A 17059-nucleotide genomic window follows, 5' to 3' on the forward strand; every position below is an offset into this window, starting at 1 on the left:
CAAAGGTTCAGCTATTCCTGTTAACTTCCCTTAAGGTCAGCCTTTTTTCTTCTCATCACTTTCTAACATTTACATACCAGTAGTTTAAAAATGGGGTATAAGGATAAAGCATGATTATATTATCCAAGTGTAGTTAAATTGTGCAATGGATTATGCAGTTAATCACCTGGATCGTCTAAATGTCATGCTGGATATAGTTTATCCCTCTCACAGTGAGTCAGAAGCAGGAATGGGTTCACTCGTTATTTCCAGTAAGCAGCTTACCAGCAGCAGGTGTTGTGACTGGTGGGAAAGGGTAGGACTGGAATGCACACTTATTTGGGGTTTCAGAAATGTCCCCTTGGGTCCTTCCTTAGGGCCGTACATGAGGCCACAGGCAGCTGAGAGTGTTGGCAGCCCTGCAGCTACGCCTCAGCTTGGAAGAGCCTCTGGATCCCCTCTGAGCCGGGCAGTATTGTTCCCTGGCACAAGGCTGAGAACAGGGGCCGCAGACAGCCCTGTGGTCCAGGCATAGGTCTCAGCTCTGCCACTCGCTGTATGATCTTGGGCACATCACCTCAGGATCCGAGTCTCTCATCTGTAAAATTGGGGGGAGAAGGCGCGTAGGCCAGTTGATCTTTAAAAAACTCTTTTGGCTTTCAAATGCTACAGCTCTAGAACCTAGTGGTTTCAGATGTCAAGTATATTGAATGAGTAGTAGTATATAAAGGTGATAAGAGCTCAGACTTTAAAGTTATACAGAACCATGTTTGTTTGAGTCCTCTGTGACATTGAGCAAGTTACTTAACTTTTGTAAGCTTTCACTGTTATCCTTAAAGGGAGAATCATGATAATAGTACCTAACTCGTAGGACTGTTGGGGGCAAAATGGCATTATGAATGCAAAGTGTTTAGCACAGTGCCTGATACATCCTAAGATTCAGTAAATATTTATTAGCAGTAAGTAGTATTGTTTTCTTTAGTGACATTTTATCCTGGTAATATACTGTTCCTTTTAGAAATAAATGAATAGAATTGAAGCAAATTTTAGTAATATTATAAAGAATGTAGACTGCGGTTTTGTTTAAAACGTTATAATTAACCCTGAAGTAAACAGGAAAAAACCGCCATGACTTAGATGACTGAATGGTAGGCATCACTGGGGATGAAACAGAATGCAGAAGAGAAGGTTATGGAGCAAATGAAATAAACCTGACTTACTTTCTCCTTAGCTTTATTGTTGTCTGTAATTTTCCTCTTAGGTATTTTTGTTCTATCTTAATTTAGAGGTAGAATCATCCATGGAAAATTTATCCAAGTTAATGGCTATTCAGAAGTGAGACCCTACATTATTTTTTCAAAAATAACGTTATTGATTTTGTTGATCATGTAGAGGTAAATAGTAAATGTATCCAAACTCCACATAAGCTGCCTCCTTGTCATTTCTGCTATTACTTTTGCATGTACTATTTTGGTGTGAACCAAGGACTTAGAAGCTTGATAATTTTGGAAACGAAACTCAGATGTTTTTCCTCACTTAGGATATTGGTATGAAACTATCACTATTCAATAGTAGTTTGCTGAACTACCTGAAGGAATTTAAGATAAAATATTTACAGGATCAGAACTCATTTGGCAAATACTGTGGGGAAAGTTGGCAACTCTAAGTTTGGTGGTTGATATCTTGGAGAATTAACTGTTCAGTTCTCCAGAGAAGAGGTGAGCTGTCTGCTGATGTGTAAGGAACGTGATAGTGGCGATGAGAATTTTAATGGTCACCTTTGAATATATATGTCCTGTGTGTCCCACACCTACTCCAGCACCATCTTATGGATCACTTCACTGCTGTATGTGACAAATAAGAAAAAACGTTTATGATTCCTCGCTGCAATCTCACTAGCTTCTGCTGTGAGCAAGTCAATCCAGAAATGCCTTGTCGCTCTGAAAAATTGCTTTTCACTACATTGTAATTTCTGGCTAGGGTAATGCTCTTTAGTCTCTAATGTTTCTTTTAACTTCTTTTATAGGAGGCCAGTTGTCAGAACTCCTTGCCCATGCTTCTAACAAAAGACTTAGAAAGAGAGATGCAGAAACCATGTCCAAAAACCAGGGTAAGTGATGTTTGCTCTCTAGGCTACCATGTGAAACATTAGCAAGACTCTTTATGTTGTCGTGTTTCTGTGCTCTGTTGCTTGCATTTCTCTCAGCCTTTTTTTTCTTTTTCGGACTTGGGGGTATAAAAAGCACTTATTATTTAGTACATTTAATCCAAGGTTATGTTCATCCAAAAATTCTCAGTTTACTCCTGTTATTTAACAGACAGTGATATTTTTAGTAGCGATTTTACTTCTGCTCAATCAGAATTGTTTCCAGCCTACAACATGGGAAATAGCCAAGTGTCATAAACATTTCCTAGGTTACTTCAAGGGGTAAAATAAAATGTCCAACTATCATTTTTCTTTTTCAAAATAGAAATCACTTTATTGATTTTAATAATTATAGAAGTAACACATGATCTGTGGAAAGTATTTAAGTAAATTTTGATAAGAAAAAATAACTGTCATACGTGTGGCAGAATAAAGGGTTGAATGTGTAAAATTTTGTTTTCCTTATTAAGAAAAATCCAAAATGCGCATAATTGTTCTGGTCAGTGCAAAGAAAAAGTCCTTTAAGCCAAAATATGTCATGAGAATTTGATCATTTGTTTGTCCAACCAGAAAAGTGGTTGCATCAATTTTAGGACCCCTTTCTGATCTTTAATCTCTTTTGAGTAGAACTTCTCCTTTGTACTAGGAATGTATAGTATTCCTCACTGGCCACTATGACATTTATAGAGCTACTTTTTTTTCTAGTTCTAAGACAAAATGTTCTCCAAACTTTGAGTCCACTGTAGGCAAAATTTAAAAGAATTCTAGTGTCTGATTTTAATTGCAAGTTATTATAAAAATAATTGTGGCTTTATTTTTAAAGGCAAATCAAGTGAAATATTAAGTCATTACTTAGTGTCTTATTTGTGGTTAGAGTCTACAGTTTATTTTAAAAAGAAATAAAAACATCTTTCTTTATAAAACTTATTCCACCTTGATTTTTTTTTTGGAAAATTATTTTAATTATCTATCATGCTTTCTTCTCCAGATTCAAACTGCTTTGTATCTTCTTCAATGAAATATTTGTGTGTGCAAACTTACATATAATTATGTAATTTCAAATGTAGAGAAGAAATTCTGTTTACTGTGCAGTTATATATTCAGTGTCAAAAATATATTTATCAAGTAAATGCATTGAAAAATGTAGAATTTGAGGAAAATTTTTAGGTAACATTTACTTATTAGCTTCATTTATGTTGGTGTAACTGCTTTTAGGTGAAGAGACCCTGAAAGAATCACTTCCTAAATAAAAGATAATCTTGAAACCTCTCCTAAAAATTGTTTGAAGGAATTCTATTACTCTTATTAAATTAATCCCATTTGGACTATTTCAGGCCATTGCAGAATTAATAATTAATGTGCACTTATCATCCTCTGTAAGTCTTGCTGTATGGTTCGTGACCAAACTAATTCAGTAGAGAAATCACTTCATTGGTTAAGCCTTGGTTTGTAACGTTAGCTTCTTTGTGGCCTTACGTGAGCAACTTTAAGTTTATATGAGCAAACTAGGCTCTGCTTAGTTTAGGGGTGATTAAAATATTTGTAATTTCAAACCCCAGAAATGAGACAGGGCTGAGCTACAAGAGATTATAAGGCACTCTTTTACCAAGATTTTCTCTTAAGATCTTTATTCTTCCAGTTGATCTTTGAAAGCTAAAGCTGAGAACATCTTCAAAATATGGTTAGTGTGTCCTTTCTAGAGTGAATAAGTGAGTTATGAGAATGATGTGTCTCCTTGATATTAACGTTACTCCATTTGGCCTCCATAGCTGTCTTTCTCAGACATCTCTAATTACAGCTGTATTTGCTTTGGACAGCTAAGTATTTCTGACCTCTATATGGCTAGAGATGTAATCCAGAGATGGCGTATGTCCATTGGCTCTGGAGCTGTCTCTCTAGTCTAAGCCATCTGTCCCCATCTGTGTTCCCTCTGCCAGCTGTTGTCTCTGCTCTTAGGCAATGGGAAGGATTATATTTCTCTTCCTTAGGTGGGAAAGCAGTTCTTGATCTGAGTCCAAGCTGAAAAGAAATGATACCTCTATTACACAGTGCCATGACACTTCCTGGATGAGCAATGGTCATCAGCCCTGCTAGCTCAAGGACATAGTCATATGACCATTTTATGCCCAATACTGTGTAGACTACATATGCAAACAAATAATTAGAATGGATGATAAGAGAGCATTAAATAGATTTTTATAGAGGTGTAGAACATTGAAAGACACAGCTCGTGGTAACCTACTACAGTCATGGCTGGAGGAGAGGAGACAGTCGTTTTCTGCCAAACGCAGGTGCCATGACTCTGATTCAGCTTTACAACCTATATTCATTGGTCACAGTGTAAACTCTGAAGAGGATCCAGTGAACTGAGGGAAGAAAACTATCTTTCTTCTGTCTTCCTTTGAGGTATGCTCTAGACTTCCCACTGCAGTTGCTGTGTTCTTGACCTCAGCAAAAAATTCAAGGTCAGGTCATTATACGAGGATGAATATCAAATTCATTCAGTGCTGGGATGAATATAAAATCAATGATTATTTTCTTTCTGACTTTTATCAGTGGGTAAAAATATACTGAAAAAATTAAAGTTACAAACACATAATAGTTTTGGTTAGTCATTGGATTCTCCTTATGCTTTTGTAGTTTCCTTTAGTAAACAGTCGTATTAACTATAAAATGTGTGATAAAGAATGCAGTTATCAAGTAAACAACTATATAGTAGAAGCAACTCCTAAATTGTTCTTTTTTTCCAAAGGTTAATCGTTTCAGGGACCATGAATGATTTGTGAGGGAGATTTTCTTCAATAAAATAATGAGATTAATTGTCACAGTTGTATTTTCTTAAATGTTTTTCAAAATGCCTATGCGTATTGTCAAAGTAAACTAGAAACTTAAAATAATGTAGGGTTTTGAGGAAATTTCATGGCAATATAATTTAATTTTAATATAAATTAATAGAGTAACTTAATAATCATTGTTTTACCAAGTTCCCAAGTTATTTTAAAATCATTGTTAATAGGACATGCATTTATTTTATGTTGCTTTAATTACAGGGTACATTCTAGTTAGTGTTTTGCTTCTTCCAATTAACATTATTTCCGCTATGTGTTTCCATGCATCAACCCCTAGTTTGCATGCTTGCTTTTAATAAAAGTAATAGTAGTAGTAGTAGAAGTAGTAGTGATGATGATAACTAACATCGATCAAGTGCCAGACACTGTACTGACTGCTTAATGTACATTATCCTACCTAATAATGATCATATTTCATGTGTTGTCATATATTTAGACAGTTTGAACATTTGGGACTGTTTCTAATTTATCATTAATATAAAAAGGACTACTATGTAAGTGTTAATAAAGAATAACTTTTGAATGTTGAAGAGTATTATTTTCTTAGATTTTATTACCTATAGGAGAATTAGCAGATAGGAATACTTTTACGGCTAATGTACTCTAACATACCATCTCTCCTCCTTCAAGATAACACTATTTTGGAATTAATATTTATCATTTCCATGAGTGTTATTATAGGCTAACTACATATCTATATATTGATACACAATGTTTATAGCTTTGTGGGTTTTAAAACTTTATATAAAAAAGTATACAGTGCATTACTTTCTGCAACTTTTTTTCTTTTAATATGCTTTATCAATATTTGCTTTCAGTAAGAATATACCACGGTTTATTTAGTCATTATTCTAGGTTTTTCCAGCATTTAGATTGTCTCTGATATTTAGATCATTTCCAATATTTTGCTTTTACAAACCATTTATAAATGAAGAATTTTCACATGACACTTTTTATGCACCTGTGGAAGAAGAGTTATGAGTAGGTACATCTTTGTCCCGGCATTAAAAATGCTCTCTTAGGATGTTGTGCCAATTTACATCCTCAACAGCTGTGTATGATTGTTTCCATTTTTCACATCCTAACCAATCTTTGGTAATATCAGAATTTTGGCTGTTGTTGTTTCCCTCAACATGAGTGTGAGATGCCTCTTGCTATTGCCTTAATTTGCATTTCTCTAATTTCTAGTTGTCACAGAGACATTTATTATTCACTGAGTATCCATGTGTTCCCCTCTGTTTCCCAGCCCCATTGCAGTTACATGGGGCCAGTCAACTACTTCTGGCCCATAGGCTGTGAGCAGAAGTGACAAGTGTCACTTCAAGGGCAGAGAATTCAAACATTGGTGCATGACTCTTCAGCCCTTTCTTACAGCACGGCAGCTGGACAGTGGAGCATGGTCCTTTAGTGAGTTTTCTGGAGCAGAGCCCCCTGCCAACTTGCATCAGATCTATGTCATGACTGAGAAATAAATCTCAGATTTGTTTAAGCTACTGAGATTTCTGGGTTAATTTGTACCTTCACTATAAGGTAATCTATCCCGATTAATACGTATGGGCAGCTTTTCCTGTGTCTGTTTGCATGTTTATTAAACTTTGGCCATATCTGTGACCATTAGCCTGTGTACTGCTTCCCCTGTCATTGCCAATGTTACTGTTGGGTTGTTGGTCTTAATGATTTGTAAGAGTTTGTTTGTTAGCTGTTGTCAATTATATACGTTCCAAATACTTTGTCGCAATGTAAAAATGTATAAAAACTTTTTATTTTAATGTGGTCAGGTTTATCAGTCTTTAGTTCTTGTGCTTTTCTACATCTTGTTTATGAAATCCTCACCCACCATGACATCATTTTAAAAGTCTTTTTTTATTGTTTTCCAAAAGTTTTCAATTTTGCTTTACATATACATAGATCTTAATCCATTTGAAATTAAATTCTGTGTAAAGCATAAAGTAGCAATCTAATTCTATGTATGAAAATCAACTCAGCTTTCTAGTTCATCTTTTTACCATTTTGAAATATCATTTCTATTCCGTATCAAATTTTTTCTGTCTATTTCTGGACTGTGTTGTTTGTTGCTGTATCTGTTTATCTTATGTCATTACCAGAATGTCTCCATTAGTCATATCTGTTAGGACACCTTCCTTCAACTTTGTTTTCCTTCTTGAAAATTATCTTGGCTGTTCTTGATTCTTTGCTTTTACAGTTGAATATTGTCAAGTTTCATGAGAAATTTTAGTTAGAATTTAAATTGAATTGATAGATTAATTTCATGAGAATTGGTATCCTATCTGTGGCCATTGTATAGCTCTCTGTTTGCTCAGGTACTCTTTAATGTCTTTTTTGGTTTTTGTTTGCTTGTTTTTGTTTTTTTAAAGTATACTTTTTGTGGGGGGGGGGGTGTTTGATGAGGAAGAATGGCCCAGAGCTAACATCTGTTGCCAATCTTCCTCTTTTTTTCTTCCCAAAGCCCCAGTACGTAGTTGTATATCCTAGTTGTAGGTCATTCTAGTTCTTCTATCTGGGATGCCACCATAGCATGGCTTCATAAGTGGTCCCTAACTCCGCGCCCAGGATCCAAACCGGCAAACCCATGGCCACTGAAGCAGAGCACATGAACTTAACCACTCCACCACAGGGCCAGACCCCTTTAATGTCTTTTGATTTAAAAAAATTATAGTTTTCTTCTTAAATGTCCTAGATAGCTCACATTTTCTAGATATTATAAATGGAATACTTTTTATGGCTTCAAACTTTGTTGCTGATATTTAGTGTCAAACTGATTTTTATTGTTGCCTTTACATCTAGAAACCTTGCCAAATTCTTATTAGTTCTAATATTTTGCTGATCAGTTCTCTTTGACTCCCCTTGTAGACAGTCACATCGTCTGGAAATAATGAGCATCGTTTATTCCTTTTCAAGCCTTTTATCATTTAATTTCTTTTTTCTTGTATTGTGTTCTAGAACTTCCAATATAAGGTTAAATGAAGTGCTAATAACATGTTTCTTTGACTTGCTTCCTGATTTTAAGGGAAAGTTTCTACATCTGACTTTTACTATTAGCGTGACTTCCCCCTTCCTTCTTTCCGTCCTTCGTTCTTTCCTTCCTCCCTTCCTTCCTTTTCTGCCTTCCTTTTCTCTCTCTCTCTCTCTCTCTTTTTCACAATGGCGGGCACTTAGCAGATCCTCATAAAGACTCAAAAATGAACAAATAAACTATTTAATTGCTTCTTTGGTTTCATATGAAAGTAGTTAGTGTCTATGTTTTCATGTGTATTTTTTCACACATATACTTATTAGAAATGTGCTTTTGCTACAGGTGTTTGGTGGATAAGCTTTAGGAGGCTCCCTTATATTTATACTTTGCTAAGAGTTTTTGTCTTGAGTGAACGTTAAATTTTAGCAAATGTTTTCTTCTGCATCTGTTAAGATAACTGCATGGTTTTGCTCTTTTATTCTTTTATTGTGGGAAGTTATGTTGATAGATTTTCTAACCTTAAACCAACACTGCATCATTGGAATAAACCAGTTTTGCGCTTGGCCTTGATACGTGTTTTTAAATACCTTGTCAGATTTGGATAGCTGATATTTTGTTCAGTACTTTTGAATCTACATTTATAAATATGTTTTGTTTTATCTACTTTTGGTGTAGAGGTTATACTAGCCTAATAAAACGAGTTGAGGAGAGTCTCTCTTTTCTAATCTCTGAAACAGTTTAAAATGAGGATTATCAGTTCCTTCCATATTTGGCAGAACACACCCATAAAAGTGTCTAGTTCTGCTGAGGTTTATTGGTTTGTTTTTCATTTTGTTTTGTTTGTTTTTAAATTTGTTTTAGTAAGTAGATTTTTAACTGCTGATTCAATTTCTTTAATGCCTATAGTTCTATTTATGTTTTCTATTTCTCCTGAATTAACTTTGTTATATTTCCTAGGAAATTGTCTATTTTAACTAATGAAATTTATCAGCATAAAACATTTCAATATTTCCCCCTATTTTTTTAAATCTTTATTTTGTTTGTAGTTACAGACTTTTAAAATTTCTAATATTATCTTTTAGGACCTTCTCTTTTTTTCACTTTGGATTAGGCTCACCAGAGATTTATCTATTTTATTAGTCTTTTCAAAGAAGCAGCTTTTAGTTTTACTGCTTCTCTGTTGTGTCTTTCCGGTTTTGTTGATCTCTGGTTGTTAATATTTTCTGTCTTCTCGTCTCTGTGTCTGTTATTCATATGGTAGCCCTTCTTTATCTCCTAACGTCTGCCAGCATTTCCTTCATAGACATATCTTAAATATATTTTTTGTGTGATGTGATACTGAAGCTCGGTGATCACTTCTTTTGCCTATATTTGCTCTGTTTGCTAACAGCCTCTTTTGATGTGTTGAGTGTCCTTTATTACATTAGAGAACTCTTTTGTAGGATCATGTCATTTTCTTCTTCCTTCCTTTCTTTTTTTTTTTTTTTTGGGAAATGATTTTACAATGCTAGACATATAGTGAACCCTTGATAAATACTTAAGAAGGAACGAATGAGCCAATCAATTTTTTCTCTTATGCTATATGAAAACAGTGTGTCTTTGGTTATGGGGAATTTACTCTTGTAAAAGTCTAGTCAAATCTAGTACATTTTTCCTTTGGAAAGGATTCAAAAGCCATTAAATACATAATTATATCAGGAATTTAAGATTTGGGGGTTTATGTGTATCTTTTCCTGGTTTGTCTCTTTTGAGCTTTTCTTGCTAAAATTTTCCATCTAGTTTTTCTGCCCCTATATGTTTGTGTATATGAGTGTATGTTTATTTCACTAGATGGAAAAAGCTCCACCTTTTGCATTCTCCTCTGTAGGTGCTGGATGATAAAATTCTGTTTCTTTTTTGCCTCTTTCATTATATTGGGAGATTACTTTGCAAATCACTCTTCAATGTTTAGTGGCATAAGATTTTAAAAAGTAAATAACTTTATTCATTTATCATTAGAGTTATATCTATGACTAAATCTTTTATTATAAGCATATTCTTTATTTCATTTCTTAAGTCACTACTAATCTATTTGAAGAATTCTTGGAATCTTTTAGAATTAATGGCAGATAGGTTCAATTATTTGGATAGTATTTTCCTGTGTTCTGTGATATTTTATAACATACAGCTGTACTGTCAAATAGAAAATAATACAGGGTTAAGTAGTAATTTTACACAATACAAAGTTGATGGTATATCTAGGTGTACCTGCATATTCTCTTAATCTTAGTCATTTGGCCCATTTAACCGCTATCTTTATCCTTCGCCTCTTTGCAGATGCTGGAAGCAGTTGACCCCTAGCCCAGGGAACAGCAGGACCTCTGTGAGAGTATGTAGGTTAGCACTGCATGGAATCCAGAGCACAGCCTGCCTGGACTCCCTGGTCCTGAGTGCCCAGCCTCCTAAGACTGAGTCTAGATACCTGATCCCTGACCGTCCCTGGCCTGAATCATCTCCTCTTACATATCTGCCTTGCTGTGATAAACACCCCGAAGCTTAGGCTCGCTTTGGACATTTCATCACCTCTGTCCTGTGCCAGGTGCTGGGGATGCAAAGGTGTCACTGTCTCTGACCTCAAGGAACTAGGTTGAGCAGGAGACCGGACATACGTGCAGCAACTGAATTAAAACATCCCATGTGCTAGACTGACTTTCCGATCTCAGATCTGCCTTTGGGTTTGCTGTTCTGTTTTGCCAACAACCAAATCTTAGCCTGGTTGCTATGATTGTTTACTAATCCTGAAGATCTCCTTGACCTTTTATTCCAGTTTCCCCTGGTTTGCCTAGTTCTTCACTTAGGACCAAGGTTATTAATACTAACTTCTGTACAAACATCCCCATAATATCATTGGCTTTGTTCAAAAAGTTGGTTTCTCCCTCCTCTCACTGTCTCATTCGGGTGGGGTGGGATTCCTAGGCAGCAAGCCTCCAAGCAGTGATTCAGCTCACAGGCTGCTTCTGTCTTTCAACTGTGTCATCTCAAAACGGGGCTTCTCGTGTCAGCAGTGAAAAAGAAGAGGAAAGGCATGTGCAAAGTTTACAGGCACTTAACCGCCTCAGCACGGAAGCAAGCTTGTCCCCTCTACTCACATTCCAGAACTCAGATCATTCGTGGGGGTCTGGGAAGTGTGGTTTCTCCGTGTGCCCAGGAAGAGGAAAATGAAATAGGCAATGGTGAATACATAACCTTGTTGTTGCCACAGCCTGCCCTTCTGTTTGCCAAATAGATTTTCTGATTTCTCTTACAACGCAGAAAACACAATCCTTCCACAAGGAAGAAAATCCAAAGAACCAGTCATTACCACCAGCTCAAGCTCCACAATTTCTGGGTGATAGGTCAATACTCCATCAGATCTAGACACAGTTCCTCTTGGTCCGAGAAGCTATGAAATAAGACAAACTGCCTGTCCCTCCCTCCACACCCACCCACCTCCTTTACAAACAGGGCAATAAACAGCCTCGTTCACACTCCAGTGCACACACATACCCATGCATAGGACGTAGAGGAGGTGCTTTGATTAGCCCTAGATTCTGCTTTCTGTGAGGAACTCCATCGTCCCTTTTCTCTATGGCGCTGCCTTCACCTTTTAGAATCCCCTCGTTGTCATTGTTCTTCTTGAAGTGGATATAGCGAGTGTGTCCTCCTTAAATGACAGCTCACCTCGTGTTCCTGAAAGTTTGGTGACTCTGGGGTGGTTTTAACTCTTGAACAGCAAATAACGTTTTTTCACTCTGGGCTGATTTGTTTTGTGGTAGTGGTGGTGGTTTGTTGGTTTGTTTGTTTTAGTTTGAGAGGTATTGACAGTAAATGCCCTCAAAAACAGAAAAACCTAACTGTCTTCTGATTTAATTTTTGGTCAGTTCTGTGAGTCAGTTACAGTACTCAAAGTAGGTCATCTCCTCTGCCTTCCAGATTCCATGGGAGTTTCTCATTGGAAGAAATTAACCAGAATCCTACTGGCAAGGGATTCTGGGAAATGCAATTTCCAGGCTTTATGACCCTGCAGTAGTACAAGGCTCTTTGTACGAGTAGTACAAGTATGAAATCATGTGAAATTATATTTCAAATAAGTAGGAATTTGAGCTGGCTTTGTAGTAGAAATAGAATTTAAGTCAAAGTTTTAAAAAGAGTTAGAAAACAGGACAGAGGAAAGATTTCAGTTAGAATGACATAAGCAGGGTCCAACCTCGTGGCTGAGTGGTTAAGTTCGTGTGCTTCACTTTGGTGGCCTAGTTTCGCTGGTTTGGATCCTGGACGTGGAACTAGCACCACTCATCAAGCCAGGCTGAGGCAGCGTCCCACACAGCAGAACTAGAAGGACCTACAACTAGAATATACAACTATGTAGTGGAGGCCTTTAAGGAGATGAAAAGATTGGCAACAGATGTTAGCTCAGGGCCAATCTTTAAAAAAAGAAGGAACATATGCATATCCATTTAAAAAAAAAAGAAAGAGAATGACCTAAGCAAAAACTCCAAGTAGAAAACGAACATCTTATATTTTAATCAGAGTTTATAGACCAGACTAACATGGGTAGAAAGTTTATGAAGGGAAGCAGAAGATGAATTCTGAAAGATAGGCTGCAGCCAAATTCTAGAAGAGGTTGATTGTTAAATCTTGCATAAAGAATGCCTTGCTGTGTGACAGAATTTATTATTAAACAATATAAACACCAAACTAACAGAAAACAAAGAATAAGAGGAAATTTATTTTTCTGTAACAGAGGGAGGGTTTTAGAACAATGACAAAAAAGGCAAATATATGAACAAAAAGATAACTATTAGAGAGTTGTTTTTTTCTGGGTCAGATGACCAGAGAAGGGTGACTTTACGGAAAGATCTCTGACTTTACAGTCTTACAGAAGCAACTCTGTCCTGAATATTTTGCTATCTCAGTATTCTAATTTATGAAAGAGAGGTAATAACATAAGAATATAGTTGTCGCTTACTGAATATTTATCGTATGCTAGACACTGTGAAAAATATTTCTAATATTACTTTATTAAATACTCACAACACTATAGGATAGAAATTATCTTTATCAGTCAGGATAGCCTTGGCTATACTTCAGTAATAAGCAAACCCAGAATCTTAATGGCTTAAAACAACTTTTATTTCTTGCTCATGCTGCCTGTCCAGTTTAGATCCATAAGAGGGCTCTGCTTATGCTGGTCACTCAGAGACCCTCTGACAGCAGCCCATCTCAAATGTGGCCAGTTACTGTGCCAGAGGAACAAGAAAGGGTGCTGTAGGATCTTGCCTTCCCAGTTAAATGCTCTGGCCCAGAAGTAATCCCATCAACTTCTGCTCGTGACTCATTGGCCAGGACTAATCGCGTTGCCCCACCCAGCCATTGTGGGGACGGGAAATACAACACTGTGATGTGCTTGGAAAGAACTTTACCAGTATTTGGTAAACAGCAGTAAGATTCTATTGCATTTTCCTTCTGTCTTTATAGATGAAAAAATGGAGGCTTAGAGAGGCTACTTAACTGTCCCAAGGTTGTATAGGTAGGAACCAGAGACATTGGATCCTAAAGCTCAAATTGTTTTTCTTTCTTTTTATTTCTTTGTGAGGAAGATTGGCCTGAGCTAACATCTGTGCCAATCTTCCTCTATTTTGTATGTGGGTCACTGCCACAGCAGGCTGACAGTGGTGTATGTCTGTGCCTGGGATCTGGACCCATGAACTCAGGCTGCAGAAGCAGAGCACACCAAACTTAACCACTACACCTCAGGGCTGGCCCCCTAAAGCTGAAACTCTTTACCCTCCTAGTGCCTCCCATTTCTGCAATCCTCTCTGCTGTATTGTGTGATACTGCCTCCTGTGCAGAGTAGTTGCGAGAGTTGAAGATGATGTACTTAAGTAATTGGTGTTATGCCTGGAATGTGGAGTAAGCATGGAGGGCCTAGTGAAAGTTATCTCTGTTCCTTATTTTACTTCTTAACCCATAACTCAGAGTCTGTCTGAAGTGCAAAACTCTGAACCGTGTTTATAGTGACTGTGCATTTTTCTACAAGATGACAGCAGCTTTTCTCAGTTACCAACCTTAGACATGTTTTGTGTATCAAGGCATCTGATTGCATACAACTTGTTATTCTCATCAACCATTCTGAAAACCATTTTATTTGTCAACTCAGCTTTTGGAATGCAGGACTCTATCAGGCCAGCCTATCAGACTCTCAGTGTAACAAGCTAACTAGGCCTGAGTGAAATATCCTGGGAATCTAACACCTTACCTGCAAGGCAGCCATTGCTGTGGAAGATTGCATGTTAAATCTCATATCATCAGGCCAATATTGAGAATGTTCAAGTTTACTTTACATCTCAAATGTTAGTGGAATGAATTTTAAATAAGAAACAAAATTCTAGATGTGGAATATAACTTGATTTTAAATTGATTTATTGAAGCAATTAAACTTTCTATTTTAAGGGACATATGGTAAGTAGAAACTAAGTTAATCTATGTCTACAAAAGAAAAAAAATTATTAGTATAGGGTCCCCATTGACTTTATCTAATTACTATTTCCAAATTAAATAGACTACTACTTTTATAAATAGTCTTTTTATGGAAATTTAATGTCTCTTAAAAGTATCAAATTGCTTTAACTACAATAAATTACTCCCCAGAGGGAGTGAGCCAGAAAATGTTTGGAAAGAACAAATTTGTTCATTTAACTAAATAAACTAGAATGAGCACCACCATTGGTCCCTCTGAGAGGGACCTTGTTAAGGGCTGTGTATAATATAAGGGATGAGAGCATAAGATAAGATGCAAGGGGAAAGTGGAGGTAAACTGAGGAAGACTTTGAATAGGAGTTTGATACTTATAAATTTAAACCTTATTAAATAGACAGTGGGGAGCCACTGAAGATTTGTTTTAATTTCCTTGACTATAAAAGTCAAATAAAATTGAAAAAAAAGACAATAGAGGAAAGAAGCAAAAAGCCAGCTCCCCCTTCTCTACCTCTATTAATATAATCACACTTAGTATTTTTGTGTCTTTCCTACATATGTGTGGATGTGGTTGAGAAAGATATAAGTGATTTTAATTTCTTTTATTTTCCCTTAATGTATCATTGAAAGCATATTCTGTGTTAGTACAGGCTTCATAATAACAATAATGATCATTCTCATAATGTTGTATTTCAGATTTTTCCAGTGTTATATTATTCAATATTATAAATACTATTTGGTTAAACATTTTTCAACATAATTTTATTTCTTAGCTAGAATTTTTTCCACAAAATATATTGCTAAAAGTGGATTCACTACTTCAAAAGATATAAATATTTTTATGCCTCTTAAAACCTATTGCTAAGTTAAATTTTTACTAAAGAGTTATAAAAATATGCACAGCCACTGGAAAATATGAGAGTGTCAATTGCACACATCCTCATCATTCTTGAGTATTAAAATTTAATCCTTGTCTATGAGCAAGGAAGGCTAAAAGTAAGACTATGTTCTCAGTTGCATACTTTATTGCCAATGAAATTCCATGTATTTCTGTATATAGGTCTAGTGAATAGGTTTTAGAATAACCAATAAGAAAAACTCTGTACTGTTATTTTTTATTATGATGTTGTTCTGACATTGGGCAGAGTTGTTTTTTATTCTTCCATTTCATTCATACTACAGAATAATAATACTTTTTGAACTATTTTCCCCTTAAGTTTAAATTTTAATCGTTACTGTTCATTTTCACAGCAGAAATGTTGTCTCCTTAAGGGAGAAGGAAGCAGAAAGAAATAATTTGCTTTAGATCATAGGCTCAGGATAGAAACATAATTTTAGATTGCCAAAGTCTCAGTTTAGAGTTATTCTTGGGTTTTGAAAATTGGCTGCTTAGAGAGAATGTAAATATATAAATTATGCACATTGTTGCAATTGGTTCTGTGTCATCCGGGCCCATAGTGATTTTGCTTACATATTCTGAATTGTGTTCACCTTCTGATGTTAGTCGTTTTGGTCATTTCATGCTGAGTCGTGTCTGTTTTGATTATTTCTTCTCTTTGTCTTAGGCATTTAGCCTGCATTAATTTATTTTTCCAAAATACTTAATTATTTATCATATGACAGGCATTGAACTAGAAGCTGAGCATTTACATATTGAATTTGGTACATGGGGTTTTCAATCTGATGAGGAACATAGACTAACACTCAAATATTTAGTTGCAAATTGTGTGAATTGCTGAGAAGGAAAATAGAGTGCACTGACAGCACGTAGCAAGGGTACCTGATTTAATCTGATGCATCAGGGAAGCCCTCTTGAAGGAAGTTACATTTATTTTGAGACCAAAGATAAGTGAGAGTAGTTGAGGAATGAGGGGAGAGCATTTCAAACATTGTAGCAGCATGTGAGAAGGGCCTGGGGCTGGATAACTGAAGGGAGGCCCTGGGAGGAGGCTGAAGCCCAGTAAGAGAAGCAGAGAGGACCTCCACATAGGCTAGAGAAGGGCCTTATAGGCTATTAAGAACTTGAGAAAAAGACAAATAGCCTATGATTTCACTCATATTTGAGAGATAAACACATAGATAAGGAGAACAGATTAGAGGAGAAAGGGATGGGGGAGGATGAAAGAAAGGGGTAAAGGGGCACATATGTGTGGTGACGGATAAAAACCTAGACTTTTGGTGGTGAACATGGTACAGTCTGTACAGAAACTGAAATATAGTGATGTACACCTGAAATTTACACAATGTGGTAAGCCAAATGACCTCAATAAAATAATTAAAAAAAAAAAAAGAATTTGGGGATTTTGCCAAAACGAATGGGTAAACCATTCAGAAGCTTTAAATAAGGAAAACTGTAACCAAATTTATGTTTAGAAAATATAACTCTGGCTCCTATGTGCTGAATACAGTCGAGAGAGAGCAAAAGTGGAAGTAGAAAAACCAGTTAGGAAGCAATTGCAGTTGTCCGAGCAATAATTTCTGGAGCCTGGAGAGGATAGAGGTGAAGAGAAGTAGACCTATTTGAGATCTTTATTACTGATAGAATTAGAACTTGGTGATGGATTTAGTGTGAGAGAGATAAAGGGAAGTGTCGAAGATGACTCTGAGGTTCCCGGT

The 17059-nt window shown here is 36.2% G+C and overlaps 1 protein-coding gene and 1 long non-coding RNA gene across 15 annotated transcripts in view; one reads left to right on the top strand and one right to left on the bottom strand.

Moving 5' to 3' along the window:
* The window catches only part of FAM13A (family with sequence similarity 13 member A), a 314872-nt gene that overhangs the window by 146347 nt on the left and 151466 nt on the right, over window positions 1-17059 (top strand). For all 14 annotated transcript variants that reach the window (XR_011538612.1, XM_070614305.1, XM_070614309.1 and 11 more), the window contains exon 6: window positions 2006-2089. Coding sequence is in view for 13 of the 14 variants with exons in the window: in XM_070614305.1 (XP_070470406.1) it covers window positions 2006-2089 (84 nt within the window). In the remaining variant the exon portion in view is untranslated. The remainder of the gene's footprint in view (window positions 1-2005; window positions 2090-17059) is intronic.
* LOC139082524 (uncharacterized) overlaps window positions 4511-17059 on the bottom strand; it is a 31524-nt gene continuing 18975 nt past the window's right edge. Inside the window, exon 3 of the long non-coding RNA XR_011538614.1 lies at window positions 4511-4632. This is a non-coding gene — a long non-coding RNA (uncharacterized lncRNA). The remainder of the gene's footprint in view (window positions 4633-17059) is intronic.

This window comes from Equus przewalskii, chromosome 3, assembly GCF_037783145.1.
Source record: "Equus przewalskii isolate Varuska chromosome 3, EquPr2, whole genome shotgun sequence".
In the NCBI taxonomy this organism is placed as follows: Eukaryota; Metazoa; Chordata; class Mammalia; order Perissodactyla; family Equidae; genus Equus; species Equus przewalskii.